Genomic DNA, 22,145 nt, shown 5'->3' with positions numbered 1-22,145 from the left:
AGATGTTCTGTATAGATTTCCATTGACTTGGTGTATGCACACATGTATGTGTGTATGTGTATTTATGAGAAAGAAAAAGAGAGGCAGGATTGAGGGAGAGGTAGAATCTGCACACAGGAAAGCATGAGCATATATATGGACTTAAATATCAGACACACCTGGGGAATGAATTCTAGCTCATCTGAGTGACCTTGAGCAAGTTACTTAATTTTCTTTGAGCCTCAATTAATTAACTTGGTGATAACAGTTATCCTCATGTGAGGATAAGAGGTGTGTGAAAATTACCTTACAGTGGGGTCTAGCATATAGTAACATTCATTGCAAAAGAGCTATAGTGTAGAGTGCAGTCTAAGTGAAGCCATCATCTTTGGATGCACTAACTCTGATTCTAGCCCCAAACCTAAAATCTTGTAGAACTATCACCGCATTATGCTCTAAAATCAAGAGGCACAAGATCACAGTAGAATCAAAACTAGAAGGCAGACTATAAAAAGAACTTCTGCCCAATCAGAGTAGGTTAGTAGCATCATCTCAATATAGAAAGGAGAGCCTGTTGTAAATCATCAATTGTAAGACACCAAAAGACTCATTACCTTTTATTTTATTTTTTACATTTTCATTTTTCAAGTTCTCCTAGCTGAATTTATTATATTATGACATTTGTCTGAATGACGGTGTGTTGGCCTGGTGATGTATGACATGTTTATTCCCTAGGAAATAGTTTCCTGGAAATAATAATCTAGATTGACAACTCTGTGCAACTCTGTGATTGGTGCGCACACACACAGATGAGCATGCACTGGCACACATACATGATGGGTTAATCTTAATAAGCTTCTGAGCATAGAGCAAAGGATTTTCTTTTATTCTCTAAGGTTCTTTATCTAAATTTATTTTTAGGAACCTTTGCAAGGCAGCATAACAAAGACAATGCAACGTCTGCCTTAGGTTTTCTCAACAAGGAATAAATGGAAAATTTCCATTTCCAACACCATCAAGCTGTCACTTTCTCAAGTAACCAATTCACCTAATTTTCATTTTTAATCAACTCTGTTTAAAAATGGAATATTAACTAAAGTTAAAAGTAATATAAAAGTGATTTATAAAGCACATTGTATTAGATCTTGCTGTAATTGATGGCATTTGCTGTTTGCATTATTTAATTTTTGTTCCTTTCTGATGGGATTTTTTTACTTATACCTTTCAGCAATTCAAGTAAGAAAAGTCAGGTTATAATTTTCAGCAATTCTTGCATACTGTGAAGGACACAGTGACTGCTAGTGGTATACCATGATGCCTTGAGTACCAAAATGCACATTGACTTTCCTTGTATAAAGTCTGAAAAATGCCGTTTAGATTTTAGGTGACTGATATATCTTTTTCTCTATCATATTTATATAATGAATCCAATCCAATCATAATATGCAATATTGTGATTATCCGAATATTTTCTTTAATAAGTATTATGTGTATTTATGACATAAATTACTCATTTTTCATAATTACAATGGAATTAAATATAGCAGTGCTTTGTGTGGCAGCAAAAGACAATATAACTCCATTTGAATGAGTTTTCTACTTTAAATACCAAGATACTGGGAGTATGGTTAAAATTATTTTAATGGCACTTTTTTTCTAATATGTTATAGTATTCCAAAACAACTAAAATAAAAACTAGTATTATTTTTTTCTGATTGCAAAGGTAGCAGTTGTTCATTGGGTAAACTTTGTAATATATCCATAGGTATAAAACAGAAATCAAATTATGCTGCTCTGTAACTAACCCTTTTATACAGAAACAAACTTTTCTCAGATTTTAAGAAACATTTTTAAAAATAGCTTCATTATAAAAATATGTCCCAATTGGCATAAGAGTTTTGCATTTTTTGTGTATTTTAAATAGCACCCTGAAATTTTTTGTAAACATAATAGAGATAATGCTTTACACATTTCCATGATGATTTTCTGAGATAAATTTCTAGAAGTGGAAGGAAGATCTGGGCCAAAAGGAATGCAGAACTTTAAGGCTTGGGATTCACATTGCCAAACTACCCCCAAAGAGTTTGTACCAACCATATAGCACAAAGTAAATGAGCATGCCCCTTTCCTCAGACTTTCCCAACATTTTGTGTTATTTTACTTATTTTCTTGCCAGCTTGTAGACAAACAAAAGTGGTTTTATTTTAGAACTGTGCATTTCTTTGATTTTTAGTATGGCGTATTCTTTCTAATGATTACTAATTTAAATGACTTATTTTATAAATTTTTTAAGTCTTTGCTAATTTTTATAGTGGAATGTTTTCTCATTCTTGTTAATTTGCTTTATGCTAGATATGAGCACGAGGACCATGTTTTGTATATCCTTTCCAGAGTGTGTAGTAGTATCTCAAACACCACTTGTTAAGTGAATAAATGCATGTCTATTATGTCTATTTTAACTTTTTAATTCCCCCCCCAATATTTACTTTTTAGTGGTTTAACAGCTGTGTTAAGATATAATTGGCATATACTAAATTGCACATATTTGAAATGCAATGCAATAAATTTTTATATATATACCTTAACCACAATCGAGATAATGAATATATCCTTCACTCCAATGCATGGATATATGTTCCTCATGCCCACTTGAAGGTTCTTCTTCCCAACCCTCCCTGTCTCCCCTGTTCCCAGGCAACCATTAGTCTGCTCTCTGTCACTATAGTTTACATTTTCTAAACTCTTGTAAAAGTAGAATCATACAGTATGTACTCTTTTTGTCTGGCTTCTTTCATATAGCGTAATGTTTTTGCAGATTCATTCCTGAATCTGTTAATGTGGATCAATAGTTTGTTTCTTTAAACTGCTAAGTAGCATTCCATTGAATGTTTATATGTTCCACCTGTTGATGAACATTTCGGTTGTTTCTGGTTTGGGGCTACTACAAGTAAAGCTGCTGTGAACATTCATATTCGTTTTCTCTTGGGTCAGTAGGAAGGGATTAGCTGGGTCACATGGTAGATGTATCTTTAACTTTTGAAGAAAATACCAAACTATTTTTCAAAGTAGCTACCATTTACATTACCACCAGCAGTGTATATATAAGACTTCTATTTCTGTTACATCATTGCCAACACTTGCTGAAGTCAATTTTTTTTTTAATTATCAGCCATTCTACTAGAGATGTGTTATTTCATTTTGGTTTTAATTTGCATTTTCTTAATAGCTAATGATATTGAGCATCTTTTCATGACCTTATTTGTAAACCATATATCCTTTTTGGTGAATTGTACGTTTAGATTCATTGCCCATTTTGTAAATTGGGTTGTTTGTTTTCTTATTGAGTTTTAAGAGCTTTCTATTTTGGATATAATTTCTTAATCATATTTATTATTTACAAATATTTTCTCCCATTGTCTTAACAGTGTCTATTGAAAAGCAGAAGTTTTTAATTTTGATTAAATCTAACTTGTTAGCTTATTATTTTATAGATTATGCTTTAGATGCCATATCTGAGATATCTTTGCCTGACCAAAGATCACAATGTTTTCTTTCAGAAGTTTTATACTTTTAGGTTTTACATTTGGGTATATAATGTGTTTTGAATTTTGTATATGGTGTGAGGTACAGCTCAAGGTTCTTTTTTGTTGTTTCTGCATATGGATATCAAATTTGTTGAAGTGACTATCCTTTTTCCACTGATTTGCCTTTAGATTTCTATGAAAAATTAGTCATATATTTGTGAGTTTATTTCTGGACTCTGTTCTATTTCACTAATGTATTTGTCAATCTTTGATCAATATCATGTTATCTTGATAGTTTTAGCTTTAAAAGTCTTGAAACTAAAGTTGTATTAGTCTTTCAGCTTTCTTTTTCTCTTTAAAGACAATTTTGGATATTCTAAGTTCTTTGCATTTCCTTATAAATTTTAGAATAAGTTGGTTAATTTCTGCAGAAATTCTGCTGGGATTTTGATTAGGGTTATGTTGAATCTGTAGATATATTTGAAGAGAATTGCCATCTTAACTACATTGACTTTTCTGACTTGTGAACATGGCATATCTCTTCATTTATTTAGGTCTTTTGGACTTACTCTTATGGAGTGTTTTGTAGTTTTCAGTGTATAGGTCTTTCACATATCCTTTCAGGTGTATCCTTATTTATTTCATTTTTTTGTTCTATTACAAATGGTATTTTAAATTTCAGTTTCTGAATTATCTCAGTTTCTCATTGTTGCTATCATATAGAAATGTAATTTATTTTTGTTTGTTTGTATTCTGAAACATTGCTAAATGCAGTCATTAGTTTGAGGAGCTTTTTTGTGGATTTCATTGAATTTTCTGCATAGATAATCATGCCACCTGCAAATAAAGACAATTGTATGTATCCCAGTCTGGATACATTTTATTTATTTTTGCTTTATTGCTCTGTCTAGAACTTCCAATACAATGTTGAATACTATGGTGAAAGTAGATATCCTGGTTTTTTGTTAATTTAGAGGGAAAAGCATTTGGTCTTTCATTATTTAGCATATTGTTAACTTTGGGTTTCTCATAGATGCTCTTACTAGGGTGAGGAAGGTCCCTTCTATTCTTAGTTTTCTAAAAGTTTCTAATCGGGAATGGATGTTGGATTTTGTCAAATGCATTTTCTGCATATGTTGAGATGATTATGTAGTTTTTCTTTTTTAGTTTGTTAACATGGTGAATTAAATTGGTTTTGAATGTTAAACCAAGTGTGTATTCCTAGGATAACCCTACTTGGTCATGATGTGTTATCATATTGTTGGATTTGATTTGCTAAAATTTTGTTTATAACTTTCACATCTGTACTTATAAAGGATCAATTGGTCTGTAGGTTTCTTTTCTCATAATGGCTTTGTCTGGTTTTGGTATCTAGATAACACTGAGTTCTTAGATAGTAAGGATTCCCTCCTTTTCAATTTTCTGAAAGAATTTATGTATAGTTGGTATTGTTTCTTCCTTAAATGTTCAGTAGACATCACCAGATGCCTGGAGTTTTCCTGGAAGTACATAGAATTCTAGATTACAGAGTTGTTGGTGGGTTTTTTGTTTGTTTGTTTGTTTCTGTACTTTAAAGTTGTTGCTTGGTGTCTTTTCACTTGCACTGTTTCCAGTAAGAAGTCTCTTATCCTTTCCATTGTTCCTCTGTATGCAATGTTCCTTTTTCTCTGGCTGCCTTTAAAATTTGTTTTCACTAGTTTTGATCAATTTGATCATGATATACCTTGGCATAGTTTTCATGCTTCATGTGCATCAGATTTTTGAGATGATTGGATCTGTGTGTTTATAGCTTTATCAAATTTGGAAATTTTCTAACATTATTTCTTTAAGTATTTTTTTCTGTTCTTTCATCTCTCTCCTCTCCAACTACAGGTATATTAGGCTTCTTGAAATTGTCCTACAGCTCACTGATGCTCTTTTTGTTTTGCTTTTTTACTCTCTTCTCCCTGAATTTCATTCTGGATAGTCTCTATTGCTATGCCTTCAAATTTGCTAATATTTTCTTCTGACATGTCTAATATGACATTAACCCCATCCAGTGTGTTCTTCATCTTATATATTGTGGTTTTCATTTCTGGAAATTTTATTTAGGTCTTTTTAAATATTTTCCTGCCTGTACTTAAATTTTTGAACATAGGAAATGCAGTTATACACTTAATATTCTTGTTTGCTAATTCTAACATTTGTGTCAGTCCTGGGTCAATTTCAATTATTTTCTACATTATGGATCATATTGTCCTGCTTCTTAATGCTTCTTAATTTTTTATTAGATATTAGGCATTATGAATTTTACTTTGGTGTGTGGTGAATATTTTTGTATTTCTATAAATATTCTTGAGTTTTGTTCTGGTGCACAGTTAAGATATTTGGAAACAGTTAGACCCTTTCATGTCTTTCTTTAAGATTTGTTATGTGAAACCAAAGAAATGTTCAGTCTAAAGCTAATTATTCTCCCCCAACTAAGGCAAGACCTTCTGTGTACTTTAACCTGTGCCTGTGAATTATGAATATTTTCAGTCTGACTAGTGGTAGCAGCAATATTCCTGTCCCTCTGTGAGGGTAGAGCACCTTGAATCTTTCTCTGGCCTCAGAGTGTTTGCTCATTTGCATGTGCTTATCATTAGGAAGGTGAATAGTCGATGGGGACCATCTTCATTGTGCTCTTTCTGTGCAGCTCTCTTTTCTCTGGTACTCTGAGAATCTCCACCAGGGTGTTTTCTCCCTGCAGTGTAGTCCTGTGCTCATCTCAATTGTTTCCTGTCTCTCAGGGATCAGTTTTTCATGACCCGACATCCAATGTTTTTAAAACATTGGCTCATATATTCTGTCTGTGGTTTGGTTGTTTTAGGCAGAATGGCAAATCTGGTCTTTGTTAGTCTATCATATCTAGAAGTAGAAGTTGTGCCTTTTAATTTTGCCCCATTTTCTTGTTTAAAAAATATTTAAAATTTTAAGTGAAAAAAATGTATCAGTCTTTATCTTAATGGTTCCTGTCTTTGGTGTCATGCTTAGAAACACTTCTTTGTGTGAAAGCTTATAAAAATATTTACCCATATATTTTTAAGGATTTTAATTGTCTTATTTTTATATTCAAATGTTTTATTAATATGGAACCCCACATTATAGACAATAAATAGCTAAAATGAGAGGGAAGGGTAACACTCATAATTTCATAACACCAAACATAATGCAAATATACATATTTTCTGCCATGAGTTTTTCTATGCCTTTATTTTTTATACAGTTGTAATGCTAGTTTGTCATTTGTTTATTCAATGTATTGGATCATCAAAATTTTTGTGATGCTACATAATTTTCATAATCATATTTTAATGACTGAATTATATATTATCAAATGAATACACTGCAATTATATTACCTTTACCTACACTGTTACACGTTTTAGTTATTTCTTCTTAAACAGAGTATATGAAACATAATTGTCAGGTGGGGCATTTTGAGGGAATCTTAATGTTGCCAACTTATACATGACTCTACAAGAGCAGAGATGCAGGTAAGTTCCCTAACTCAACATGTCATTGTGTTCCTCTTCACACCCATTCTAGTACATTCAGTAAAATCCAGTCTGTAGAAAAATGAGGAGAAAATAAAAACATCAGTTCTTAATGGCTCAGTCCATTTCTTTTTATTCATGTAGTTATAAATAGAAAGACTAAAACCAGCTTATAATTTATATTTTTAGTATGCATTAATATGACATCTCAATTATTTTCTAATTATTATTTGTGCTTGGTTATTTTTAGGAAAGTACTATTCAAGTCAAATACATCATAATGCAGAATTCTTTATCAGTACCACCAAAAGATCAAGGTAAGATAAGCCATACTGAGGAAAATGGTAATGTGTATGTTGTCAATAGTTGTAATTTAAATATTTAATGTCACTGATCTCTAATCATAATGTGACTTATTTCCTAGAATCAAAAACAAAAATTACAATTATACATAAAAGTTCATTTTCTTTGGCAAGTTACTTGAGTGTGTACATGGATTCCTGAGTTATAAGTACATGCCTCATTGACTAGGTTGATAAATTCTTGAAAATTCTTTCTTAATAAAGAATAATTAAATTGTCTTCACCATAAAGGGCACACTCTAACCTTTAGGAGTAATACAAGTCTTTCCCCTGCCCCCACCTAGTCTCTGCCACATAGAAGAGAAATTTTGATGTGTGTGTGAGAAAAAATGATATATTTAATGATGCAAAATTGGGCTGCCTTAGTGGAGAATGTAGCCTTTAGTGAAAGGAGGGAATTTTCTATGAAGAACCCTTAAATGGAGCAAACACTCTTTGATCTCTCTACCAATGAGGAAAGTAGTGTCATAACTCTTAAGAGCATGGAACCTGGGTTTGAAACACAGTTCTACCACTTAATTGTGTAACTTTAGGTACAGAATCTACAAAATTAAGATACTAAGGCCCACCATATAGGATATGCGGAGACTATAGGAGATAATATATTTAAATCACCCAGCATATTGTTGATTGCATAGTAGGCACTTATAAGATGATAGTGACTATTGATCTTAATTGTTGTTACTCATATCTGGGCTATCTCCATCTTTGGAGGCTGGTCAGTAAGATGGACATGAGACTGTCTCCTGCTCGGGATGCCTAATGGCCTAAGAAAGCCAAGCATGATCTAGGGGGCCCATCTTGGGGGAGCAGACATCTTGGCTTTGTTCTCATCCAGGCATTGGGCCAAAGGGAGGGTAAGAGTCCTGGAGACTCATACAACATCCAGCCCTGAATACTAGAGCAAAAAAAGAGAAGGGAATGGGAGGAAGGAGGGGAAACCCTAACTAAAAATAAAGAGTGTGCGTTTTCTAAAAGTGTTCTCTGGTATACATCCTTTGGAAGATTAGTGCTGTAGAGGATTGTTGATTGGGGTTTGGAAATTCAGTGTCTTAGCTGGTACCATCTTCTTCATTTGAGCAAGTAAGAAGAGGCATAATTGCTTAGAAGAAGGAATAATGGACCGAGAATCAGGAAAGCTGACTTCTTTCCTAGACCTGCAGCTATAGAACCTCAACAAGTTATTTTACCCCTAAGCCTCAATTTCCCTGTTAGAAAAGCCAGGATTACTAGATTTTCTTTTCTAAGTCTAAAAGGTCTAAAAGTCTGTGTGAGTGACTAAGCAATGAACTGCTTGGCTTCTGGGTGATATAGAGAGATAAAGCATGTCCCTCTCACACCTCTTGTCTGCTTTGCTTCTCATCAGGGTTTTTTTGTTTTGTTTTGTTTTTGTGTCTACCTCTCTGGACTATTGCATAAGCTTAGTTACCTCCATTGGCTTAGTCAGAAAATAGACCCCCTGAGCCTGCCTACAAGTTCAGTAGCTCTAGCAACTTCCTCATCAGTCTTTTCTGGGACCAAAGATGCTTAAGTTCCAGACCTGAAATTTGACAGAGAAACAGAGATAATAGCTAAAAGAACTCAGTCAAGTGCTTCCATTCACTCTACTTACAATTTTATATCCTTTATTTTATTTATTCCTCACAATAAGTTGGATATAATATTTATTTTAAAGGTTCAGGGAGAAGGTATTAGGTACTTTTGCCAAGATCACCAACCACTATCACCAAGTATCAGACCTACTATTTAAACCCAGATCTATCAAAATCCAAAGCTCACTATTTGTCCCCAGTGTCACACTGTAAATTTATAAAGAATATTTCTAATACTCTTTTTATCAACTCTCTTTTTCTTTTCTTAAGATAAACATATTATGCTTAGTTACATATATGAATGCTTAAGGCTATTTTAAACCATAGTAGGCAGAAATTTTAACTTATATTATGGGAAATTACTTCAGAAAGGAAAGCAACATATATGAGTATGTACAAGGCCTAAGTATTGCCCAGTTATTTGTTATTCATTCATTCAAATGCTTCCTGTGCATCCTGGATTCCTGTTATTATTTTTTTAGCAAAGAAAAATATCAGATTTATTCACTATGATTATTTTTATATTTTTGTAATCAAATATAATTATGTGACGAGAAGTTTTCTAGGCACATGTCATTTATTAATTAAATGCTGATTGATTTCTTTAACAAATCATTGATGGCTATCTATAAATTATGGTACTTTGGAATTCCCAACTTATAAACACACACACATACACACACAGATTATGGAGCTTAAGGAAAATCTACTGCACCAGCATACGGTCCTCTAACAGAAGTTCATGCAGTGGAAGCAGGTTTAATGATCACCAGGGTAATTCTTACCAGAACTATGTCAGATGCTAAAGGGATCCAAAGATTAATCAGATGAAACCTGTGCTTTTAGGAAACACAAAATCCTGTTGGAAGAGCGGACATGTATGTAATTAACTAGAACAAAGCATGATGAATGCTAAACCAGAAGTGAGTATGACATACTTTGAAAACCAAGATGAGGGGACAGTTGGTTAAACTACAGATTTTGAGGCTGGTCAGGAAACACAACAGAAGAGATGACATTTTTTCAGGTCATTAACATATGTACAGAAGTCAACCAAGTGGAATTTAAGGGATAGGGAATGTGGATTTAAAGCTAGAAGAACTAGCAGCATTATGAACTGAGAAAAATAATGCAGAATTCTAGTTCCTTCTATTTAAATGTTTTTTAATTTCAGATAAAGAGATTTGACATCATAATATCACTCTATGATAATTTACACTATATTTAATTTTTCCACTATAATTGTGTTGTCATTGTTCTTTTCTGTATGAGATTATTATTTATAGAATTGTCAGAAGTTCATGAGACTTATTTTGTTACAATTTTCTATCTCATCCATTCAGAATTTGGGGAAAGGATTTACTGTTTCCCATAACTTTCTTTTTCTCTTGGAATATTTTTCAAGTAATGAACTAATAGAAATATAAACATGGGTATTTTGTGTGTTGGAAAAGAGTAAATTGTAGTAAGTAATAAACTGTTTTTTTAAAAAAAGGCATGAAAACAACATAAGGTCAAATATAGTTGTAAACTTCCACTTTAGATTTGTTGAAGGAAGGAAAAAAACTCCATAGTGATTGAAAATGCAAATTGGAACTGGCCAGTTGTCTCAGTTGGTTAGAGCAAGGTGCTGACAACACCGAGGTCCAGGGTTCAATCCCTGGTGGCCAGCTTCCGAAAGAAAGAAAAAAGATGCAAGTGAATTTATTTATTTGCCAGATAAGAAAACTCACAGGTTAACAACATCCCTAAATGGCTCTCTGCCAAGGACAATTTTATGTTTTTTATGTGCTAGGAAGGAGAAGTTCACTGCCAATTGAGGATTGATGTTTACACCTTGAATAGGGCAGGATGAATTTTAAGTCCCTACACAGTTGGTTAAAACAAGTCCACTATTAATTGGTTAGGAAAGAGTCTTCATTTAAGTCCAGTGAGGGTCTGTTTCACTGGAATCACTCAGAATTCCGTTCATTTGCCAGCTTCACAATTTAGTTTTGCCATTTCCTAGGCAAGTCTGCTACAATAGAAAGGTCTTGTACAGGTCTTCTACCACTTTTGTCAACTCTGTCATAACATTTGTATTGTTAAAATGTAGTTTTCAAATTGTGCATATCATTTCTGTTTAATGAGAGTCATAAGAAGTGGGGGCAGGGAGAGAGCAGTGGCTTTGAGGCAAAGACACAGTGGGTCTTAATGGCCCTCTCCAGAATCATTGCAGTTAGCTAAGCATGTACTGTACAACTATTACTCATTTTCAAAATCTGTATATTATTTGAATGCAAGGCACAGCCGTCCCTGTCTATCATGTGAATTCATATTTGGATCTTTACAAAAAACCCTGGATTTTCTCATTTAATGAAATACTTTAGAAATAAATACTTATAGCACACCCTACAAACATATTTTTTATGTCTTACAGACATAAAATTATGTACTTCGTTCTTACAAACATAAAAGTATACACTTATATCTTAAAGACATAAACACTTTGGTATTATAGCATTTTAGAAGTCACATAAGGAACACTTGGGGTAGCTAGTTAATATTCATATATTTTTAAAAGTTTAGAAAAAAAGATCTTATTTGTTTCGGACTTTTAGTATCAGTTAGGTCTTTTATAAAGTTCATGAATTTTCTGTGTTTAGCAGGGTTTAAAGCAGCCTGACATGCACTGGGTTCTCAACTTATTAAATTATGTTGAAAATGCTTTAAGCTCTCAAATTTTTTTTTTATAAATCATATTAGATACTATGAAAATGTTTAAATCTTGTTTTGGTTTTTGTTTTAATGAAATACCAAGCAGGAGTTCTAAGGTCAATGAAAGCAATGTTCATTTAACATAAATGAGGAGTCTTCAAAAATTTCATGGAAAGATTTATATTATCTTTTAATTCTATTTTTCCATGAATTTTTTGAAGTCCCCTTGCATTTATTGCCTTTGAAGAGTCAATAAGCAAAGAGTGAAGGGGGAAAAAGTAAAACCAAACTAAGCTCTGCTGTCTTGCAGCTGTTTTAATTAATAACACTGGGCTGCCTAACCAAGTAGGAGTTTACTTTTATAAAGATTTAACCTAAAAGTGGTTTATTATCTTGTAATCTAACCACAGTTTTTACTCTTTCAAACATGATATGAAAGCTATTTCCTTAAACTTCCTTCCTATTTTTTATTTTCCTCCTCCTTCTTTCCCCTCCTGTCTCAGACTGGTAAGAGAACACTAAGCTCGACAACTGAGCTCTGGTCATTCTTCTGCCCTTCTTTTTATGCTCTGTGATCTTGAATTAATCAATAAACCTCAGTCCCTTCATCTTTCCAATGGGGATAATAATTCTTGCCCCGTAACAGTTACATGAGATAACGTACACTTGATCCTCATTATTTGCAGTAGTTATATTCTATAAAGTCACTGGGAACACTGAATTAGCAAATACTGAATCATTCATTGCTCCTAGGAAATATACGAGATTAGGTTCCTGTGGGCCTCTGGTCACAACATTTTTGTCGACAATAAATACGTAACCTTGTTTTATGTGTTTCTGTTTAAAGATACCTTATTTTAAATACATATTAATGATTCTTTAGCATTGAACTTACAGACAGCACTATAACTCATGCCTGAACAAAGCTTATCTAACACACATATTTTCTCCATAAGGCACATCAGTCTTCTTGTGCTTAGCACTTTAGCACTGTGCTTAAGGGCTATTCTAAATGATGAAATCACCAAGAAATAGCACAAAAATGCAAAAAACATGGCATTAAATAGACCATGAAAAGGACACTTGCTTACAGTATGAGAGCTGAAACAAAGAAGCAGAGTGTCAGCTTGTTTGACTGCAGCTGGGACTGTGCATGTCAGGTGGCTCAAATTCTTCCTTGCTCTGCACATGTCTGTCAGTGACCATGAAAGCACCAGAAGTATTGATTTCAGGGTTACAAATCAATTTTAGCAAGTTGGCAAATTCATAAACAGAATCTGCAATTAATGAGAATCAACTGTATACAAATGCACCTTGTCGACTCTTAAAGCACAGTAGAAATATAGGATAATTGGCAGAATAAAAGTTATTTTGGATAACATTTAACTCGGATATAATTACTTTGTACATATTTGATATTATAAATATCAAGTTAATAAAGTCATAAATATGTTATTTGAAAGTGCCCACAAGTTCTTAGCTCAGGGAGGCTACAAAAAAAACCTACTACTTCAAGTTCTTTGGCTCTCCATCCCTCACATTTAATGCACAGTAGCAAGGAGAACCACTGTAATTTGATGCTTTGTGTTTAGTGGTTAAAATTGCTTTATGACCTCATTATTAGGGAAAAAATTATTCCCTGTGTATTACCAAAATATTATGTTTCCAAATATGTGAAATTCATATGGAAACATTTTGATCTTAACAAGTGGTGTAAATGCATTTCTTGGACTTTTGGTACCATTTTGTGCTGCAAACCAAGTACAAATTGACATTTTCAAGCTGGTTTTGGTTAATTCCTTAGTGTTGGAAATTGAAACTTTCCAATGTGATAACTTCTGCAAGATACCACTGTGCATTATTAGTATGTTATGCTGTTGACAAAAGAACAAATGGAAAACATACACATACCTACAGAAATATCCTTGTAGAACAGAACAGACATATCCTGGGTGGCCTAAAATTTATCAAGTAGACCCTATATGGAAGTTATTTTCTTATTTTGGTATAAAATGTTAGAGTTTAAAATACTCTTATTAGTAAATTCAGATTATGAGTATTTTTGTTGTTTGAAATAGCCATATTTCCACTGCTTAAAAAATAGGCTGATAGATTATTTACTTTGGCATGTATCAGTGTCAGTGTGGCTGTTTGGCACCAGAGTCTCTCAGAAATTCCAATTAACCATGTAAATATATTTCATAGTATCACATCTCACTTTGTCATAACCCCTGCTGCCTTTATATCATTAACATAAATGCAGGTGCAAATAGCATTTATGTACTTTGATAGAAAGCAGTTGGAGACATTTCACTGTGGGACACGACATTTTCAGATTGTGTACATCTGTTCAAATAATGTATCCGGCCCCAGTGACATGAATACAAGGATAGAAACATCTGCCCTGAGACCATTTGCCATATAGCAGATGCTTACATCTTTATTTATACAGATGGTTGGTGTGATGAGTTGAACAGGGATAAAAGCAAAGTAGTTTGACAGGCGTATTTAGGATATTTTGCAAGCCAAAAATAGGATAAGCATTTTGTTAGTGAAAGTCTAATATTAATAGGAGTAGAAATTCATTATTCTACTAATGCTTTTAATATAGTAAACATGTTGCTCTTGTTTTAAAATTAATTGGCATCAAAAATTCCAGCATACAACTTAAATTAATTAGAAAGAGCAACTTATAATTATTTTGGTTTTGATGAAATAATTTAAAATGATTTTGAATGCAAAATCATATATTCAAATTAAATAAAATTAAATAAAATAAGTTTCTGAGGCATTACATATTTGTAAGATTGTTTTCAAGCATTTTATTGTTTAATCTGTATTCTAACATTGCCAGCTAGTGGTATTTTAATTATAGTTAATATTTTTATTAGGATGAATTATAACACTTTATTATCAAAACTCTCTCCTATTGATCTGCCATATTATATTCTCAAGTAAACAAATGTGAAGGGAATAAAAACTTAACAAAAAGCACATTTCAAGATTTGGTATTCTGTTCTCATTTACACACATATACAAACACACAATCATAAAATCTCAAAAGAGATTGAACATTAGATTTCATCTAGTTCAGCAGTTCTTAAACTTTTTTGTGTCAGGATCCCTTTACAATCTCAAAAATTATTGAGGACTCTAAAGAACATTTGTTTATGTAGGTAATATCTATCAATATTTAACATATTTAGTGATTATATGTGGAAATATATATATTTATGAATTCATTTTGAAATAATAATAAGATCATTACATTTTAACATAAATAACCTAGTTTAATGAGAAGACTGGCACTGACTTATGTTTTCTGAAAATATCTTTAAAGTTTGCCTTCAAAGAAGACAGTTTGAGTGTCATATTTGGTCCTGCATTCAGTCAGTTGTGATGTTATGTTGGAGTATTTGAAGAAAATTCAGTTTTGTAGTAGCTAGAAAGGGAGGGAGTCTTTTGATTGTCTTTCAAATAATTGTGGATATTTTTCTTTGATATTAAACCAAAACTTATCAGATTATAATTTCTTAAAGTTTGGTTGTACTGTGAAATTTGAAACCATGTCAATGTACTTTTTGTATTCTGTTACACTTTGGTCTATCTTAGACTTGAATGAGTCTTTTACCCATGCATGTACCATCATGCTGTGATCATTTAGAAAGTGCTAGTTTACTGAGTTATGGAGCTCTTCTATATACTTCATTTTACTATATTTTAAAATCATAATCTTTAACATAACCAACTCAAATGTTATTAAGTATTGGGAAGCTTCAAGCTCCTGGTGGTGAATTCACGTTTTCCAAAATTTGAATTGCCACTTGAAAGAATGATTTGTATCATTGGCAGCAAATGTAACGACAAGCTCTGTTCGTTCATTTTTACAAAATGTCTGCCACATACCCAAGTCTGCTTATGTTCTTTTAGCATATTTCAACATATGTCTGTCAAATATTCTTCAAGTAAAAATGGTATTCTATGGAAAAAGCAGCTAGTTCAGTTTTTCAGCTTAATCCAGTGCTTTTCCTCAAGGCAGCCATCATACTTGCATGTGCAGCAGCAGTTCATCACACAGAATATAGAAAAGTCATGTACCTACATAGTTACTGTTTTTGTGGCAAGAACACTTGACATATACTGTCTTTGCATTTTTTTAAGAATGCAATATGTCATCATTAATATTGTACATAATAAATGCATAATAATACAAAAGGCATGTATTCAAGGATCAAGATTTAATAAAACTAAAATTTGGACTGCTTTCTTGTCATTCTACTATTAGAGTGCAACAGTAAAGAGTAAGACTGCTTGGACAGTTCACTGTCAGTTCCTTAATTCCAGCTAAGGTGCCAGAGCAGTGTTGTCCATTATCTCTCAGCAGAAAAGGCAAATGACATCTTAATATTAGTATGAAAATAGAGTGTTGGGACCTCCCCAAGGTTCTGCAGACCATACTGTGAGAAACACTGATCTAGTCCAACCCTCTCTTGCTGAAGGGGGGAAATGAAGGCCATTATCTTGCTCAAATTCATTGCAGTAGTATTGGTGGGAGCTAAAAATTAATATATAAATTCACACACACACACACACACACACACACACACACAAAACTGGGCGGGGGGTGGGGGAGAAGATATAACAACCACAATTACTTGAAGTTGATACGACAAGCAAACAGTAAGGACATTGTTGGGGGGGAGGGGGGAGGGAGAAGGGAGGGAGGTTTTGGTGATGGGGAGCAATAATCAGCCACAATGTATATCAACAAAATAAAATTAAAAAAAAAAAAAAAAAAAAATGGAAGAACCAAAGCCGGATCTCTGCTCTTTGTGTCACATGCAATGTGATTTGTCTTGTTTTCTCTGAGGAAATCCTCTTTCCCTCCTTCCCCCAAAAAGAAGATTCCCCAGATCCAAACCATGCACCATAGCACTGATGCTTTATTGAGTTTACTAAAGGAGCAGGACTTGGCACATGAGGAATTTAGAAATTCTTTAAACATTTTGAGACTTTTTTCTTCAGTGACCTCAGTTTTAGAAGCAGGTGGTATGAGATTAGCAACTATGTAAGAAATTTATATTATTTTTAAAATTATAAAGGACCTTAGTAATGATTTTTTTTTCATTTCTGCTAAAAACAGACAAACAAAAAAACTCTACCAGTGCTTAAAAGTGTTATTAAATTTATTGTGTAATTGTTACTTTTAAAAAGTTACATTCTGGTGTAAGCTTGATTTGTCCACCGGGAGCTCAGTGAAAGAAGGCCACTGTGTAACAAGCTTGGCTTTTAAGTGCTAGGGCATTACAAATTACTGTGGATAAATGTCAGTAACTACCACTCCAGCAACCATGCTGTAGATTCCTGTTAGAAGAAGGAAGCTCTCCCTCCTAACAGTTACACTCCCTGGTTGGAAAAAGGTTAGTCAAAAAGATCTTTATTTTCTCAACAGGGAGATGGATTACGTGGCACTCAGCAGCCACTGAAGGAGACTGACATATAATGGCTAAATTGCATAACACCTTAGTAAGTTCAGTGAGTTGGAATGGAGGGAGGACAGCTTTGGTGCCAGACAGACTTGGGTTCAGATGCAGCTCTCACCAGCTTTATGACCTTGCAAGAAATATTCAGTTTCCACTTCTGTACACTGGAGATGTTAATATCAAGAAATGCTGGAGGATTGAGATAAGAGATTAAGTACCCAGTCTGAGTCTTGACTGAGGGGCATTTGAGCACTTCATAATGGATTTTAAGGATTCTGGGGGGTTGAGGGAAGAACAGAAATATAGAAATTAATGTGTAGACACAGGGAATGATATACACTTGCTACAGTAAATTTCCTCATGAAGAAAAGGAAGGAGAAGGGGCCGTAGCCTGAAAAGGAGATAGAGCCCAAGGATTCTTTATTGTTGTTGTATTTATATTTTTGCATTCAGCAAAAGCAGAGGAGAAAGCAAGACAATATGGTTGAGAGCTATAGTTCACTGATTTCGTAAACAATATATCGTGTGGCTGCCAGACGCTGGTCTAGGGACTGAGGTCCTGGCAGTGAACAGAAGAAGCCCCTGATTTCTTGGAGCTTACAATCTAGGGGGAGGAGACAGATAATGTAATATTATAAAGGTAAGTGCCATGAAGGACAATTAAAGCAGAAAAAGAAACCAGCAAGTGACTGAATGGGGCTGAGGAGCTACCTTTAGATAGGATGGCCAGGGAGGGCTTTCCTAAGAACTGGGGAAGCTCACTAAGGGTGCAGGATCACTGAGGCAGCATGAGGGCCCAGAGAGAAGAGCAGGATCCAGAACAGGACTGGGAATATTTCACTTCCTTATTCTAAGAAACACGTTTTTTTTTTTTTTTTACATTTTAAATTGTCTCAGGACTTGAGGTGGATTAGTTGTATATTTAGAGTGACAATGTCTCTCTCTCTTTTCACCCCATCCCAGAAAAGGTTTTTATAAATTTATTTGTGTGATATAATGAAAGACAGAAGGAGAGTTTACAAGTAGAAAGAAGGGACAGTGAGTGAATTCCCACATAATGGCCTCTTTTTTTCCATGAAGTCAATGTCAAAAATCATTTGCAAGAGAGAGAAGGCCCTGGGGGTCGAGCAAGGGTGGAGTAGAGGGAGTGTGGCTGCAAAGAGCAATGGGAGAAACCTAGGCTAGCCCCAGTCAAGAGCTGAGGGAAGTCTGTGAAGTGTAAGCATACAGATTGCAGAATAGATTTCAAGGTGAGAAACCTTAAACATCGTCCAGTATTCACAATGTTTGGATTTCTCCAGCATAAGGCAGCAAGCAGTGGGCATGGAGAGCACAAGTGGGGGTCAGTGGGGAAGCTTCTATAGGAAGACAGCAGTGGGGTGAACCTATAATATGTTGAGAGCGTCCATGGATGACCAGCCGTGAAGCCAATTCTGGATCCAGGAGTATCTGCCTACGGACACATACACAGCATCAAGGCAAGGAATAAGGGGTAGACTGTAGAACCACTGCATCTCCTTGGGGAAAATGGAGAGTTAACTCTTACACACTCCTCACCCATAGATGAGAGTAGATGTTTCCTTCAACCAGGTTGTGTAGTTGTCATCAAAGGACAATAAAGATACTGATGGGAGAGAAGCCAGGCAGAATTCAAAGGAAAGAAATCCAGAGTGTTCACCACAGTTTTCAGACGCTGATGACTCTTGTACTAGCCCAGGTCAGAACCTGATTACATTAACTATACCTCAGAATTGGTAGATGCTAGTTAACTCATATTTAGCCAATCTGGTCAGCTCCACAAAGGTAACGACTACAAATCAATTTACCTCAGTACTAGTCAATGGCTAGTACTTCATGTTCTTTTTCTTTATTTTCTTCAAAGTGTCAGTATTGTAAGTGGTCTCTCTATGTTAAGGAAAGGCATGCCTTGATTAAAGAAATACTCATAAGCAACAGTCAAGACCTACCAGCAGATGTGTTAAGGAATAATTATCTACATGATAAGGGGATACTTTACTTCCAAAAGATCCATGGCTGTCCAACCTTGTGCATTTGTACCTACAGATCATGAACTATTTGACATAAGAGCTGAGGTATGGCAAAACTTGCAGCAAAAAAATGTCATAAATCACTGTGAGTTGAAGATAAATTAAAAGTGAGGATAAGCCATCTGTAAAACTACTATAAAGCAGTGGAACAATTACTTCATTTTTTTAAAATGCAGTTTGTACACTCCTCAAAAATGCCCCTTCTATATAAAGTAAACATACTTTTGAAATTACAGTTAAAACATTTGTGATTCTAGTCCCTTGCTTTTAACTGTACTGTCGTTGAAACATTGTGATCTTTACCAATTTAGTTTTGTAATCATGGTGTTTTGACCAGAGGGAAGAAACTTCCAACCTTCTGCGTGTGTTCCAGTTTAATTGCTCCAACTGACTGCACATTCTGATGTTGAAACCTTATCTTTCTGTTTATCCCACTAAGGAAAAGGTTTTCTTCACCAACTGTCATCTTGTTAGTTATCCCAGACACTTAACTGTTCCAACTGTTATTGAAATATAAGATTAATTTGTTGGTAGAAGATTTCTTACTGTGAGACATTAGTGCAGCTCACTAAATCTCGTTTGCAGGAGATGTTTCCAGGTTCACCAGTCCTGCTAAGAAAGGGCTGACTCAGCAAATGTTAGACTCTCCTGGAAGGACAGTGTGCACAGGTATTTGTTATGAGTGTTAAGATGTCAGATGAAATGGTCTGCTGCTTTTACCATGTTGTAGTTACCAAGGTCTGAATTTCAACTAGGTGACTCAACTGTACTATTAACAATTGAATTGTACTATTAACAATTCTAGTAATATTAACAACAAAAGGAATAATGAGAGAATGGGGTAATTATGCATTTCAGAAGTTTCAATTTGTCTTGCTTAGTGTCCTCGGAAGGATATTAGATCTTAGTTAACTTTTTATGCTGCTCAGTCATTCTTAGATTTGGGTTAGGAGGCTGACTTGACTGTTTTGTAATAATGAATAAAATCTTGTGCATGCTACATATTATTTTTACCAAAAAGATAAACAAGTCAACTTTTATCTTTCTAAATGTATTAAAAACAAAGGAGTATTTCATATGGTTTTCACGTGTTTTTCATTAGAAGCACTTGAAATCAAAAACAATTTTCTCAGAAATGAGAACTAATAAAGGGGGCTTAATGAAAAGGAACAATAAATGCATAGAAATTGAGAATTATTGAAGTGTTTTTCAAATGATAAAACTTTTTAAATTCACTTATTTACTTTTCATTTGGGACATTAATTATATGGTCCCAAAAGAATGATTCGTTATTTGAATTTAACAAACCACATTGTTACTTTTTTCTTTCATTGCCATTAATATTTTAGGTAATTGGCTTTTAAACTTTTCTATAAAGAATACTTGTTTCCTCTTGCTTCATGATATATTTACATATCTAATATATTCAGTTTTATAGGCTATAAGTTCCCCTTTTGAGCCCAACTTTTCTTTCTATATTCAAGCTCTTTTCAACTTATTTCTTAATGATTTACTTGGCAAAATACTAAAATCTACAAGTAGGTGCCATCAAGGTTCTGATTGTCCTTCCGCTGCCACCGTGAGAACCCACTTTTTCCCCTCCTGAATAGAGAAACCACTTGGCCATTGCTGTCACTGTCATTCAGAGATGTGGCCAGCACCCCTAGGCCCCATCCCTCACAGGACCTACCCCACTGGGTAGGACTTACCCCACTTCCTGAATATATACTCGGTAGTTGCTTTCTTCCCTGCTAGGTTTTAGAGCAACAGCTGGCCTCAGGATTCAGCTTAACCAAAAGCAGGAAGGAGAGTCCCCCATAAAACTGCTCTTTAAAATGCACATATGTTAACTCCTATTCACATTGAATTGTTAATCCAATTAGCACCTTGTCAACTAGAATACAAAATTTTGCAGGGGGAATTAGGGGCGAGGACCAGAAACAAGAGAACCTGACAGAATGGATCAGATGTTTGGGAAGGGTAAGCTGCCAAACTGGGTGTCAGGAGAGAAGCACAAGGGGGAAAAAAAAAAAACTTTACATTTTTACTGGGAGCATTATTTATAAGTAATAACCATTTCTTCCCCCCTTCCCTCATTTACCTCTCAAACAGGAACACCACTTTAAAGATGCAGAATTATTTCTATATGATGAGCATTCAAGATCTGTGCCTCCTTTTTCCCACCGAAAATAAATGTCAGGAACCTCACTCTTACTGGCAATAGAAAGTGGAAAATTAATGTCTGCTGAGCATCTAACATATGGCAGGAACTACCTGGCACCTGCATGGGTATTTTTCTCATTTAATCCTGACAGTAACCTTTGTAGCCAGATAACATTATACTCATTTCATAGATGATGACATTTAGGCATTTAGACATGAGATTGATTTGCCAAAGACCCAAGTACATGACAGAGCCAAGAGTTGAAACCAAATTTGTTTAAACCCCAAAACCCATGATCTTTTTGCTAGAGTCTCTGGGACGATGCTCATGACCACACATAATAGCTTACCATCACCATGCAGAAGTGGAAAGAGCCCTTGCAGTCAAATGGGCCAGGATTTGAGTTTCTAGCACTGTTACTTACCAGCTTTGAAATCTTTGTCTGTAAAATGGACATAACAGTAATTCCTAATTCAGGTTATTGTGAGGATTAAGTGAGATAATGCATGTCAAGTATTTTGCACAGTACTTGACACATAAAACACTACTTTTCATTGGGATAATTTTAAAGAAACAGGTTGATAAAGGAGCTCAGCTCCTCAGAAAATGAGAATTTCCTTCCCTGCTAAGCTAGGTGATGAATTCACTGTGAAAACAACTCTCAAAGGTCTGTGCTTAGTGAAAGGTGCCTGCATGTCACTGGTGATAAGGGAGGGGAGGAGAGGTAGCTGGGAACATAGGCCAGCAGACAGGACAAGTGTGTCAAAGAGAAAGGACAAATC

The 22,145-nt window shown here is 34.5% G+C and overlaps 1 protein-coding gene across 14 annotated transcripts in view; it reads left to right on the top strand.

Moving 5' to 3' along the window:
• ZNF438 (zinc finger protein 438) overlaps positions 1–22,145 on the top strand; it is a 186,929-nt gene that overhangs the window by 153,364 nt on the left and 11,420 nt on the right. For 12 of the 14 annotated variants that reach the window (XM_063100637.1, XM_063100631.1, XM_063100636.1 and 9 more), the window contains 2 exons: positions 7,268–7,334; positions 19,785–19,868. In XM_063100637.1, coding sequence (XP_062956707.1) covers positions 7,298–7,334; positions 19,785–19,868 — 121 coding nt within the window. In that variant the 5' untranslated portion in view covers positions 7,268–7,297. Of the gene's footprint in view, positions 1–7,267; positions 7,335–19,784; positions 19,869–22,145 lie in introns of those variants that run through there. The other 2 variants (XM_063100644.1, XM_063100645.1) reach the window with 2 other exon arrangements.

Source organism: Cynocephalus volans, chromosome 6, assembly GCF_027409185.1.
Source record: "Cynocephalus volans isolate mCynVol1 chromosome 6, mCynVol1.pri, whole genome shotgun sequence".
NCBI classification, from domain to species: Eukaryota; Metazoa; Chordata; class Mammalia; order Dermoptera; family Cynocephalidae; genus Cynocephalus; species Cynocephalus volans.
The sequence above is the reverse complement of the archived record's forward strand: the minus strand, read 5'-3'. Positions and strand labels throughout refer to the sequence as shown.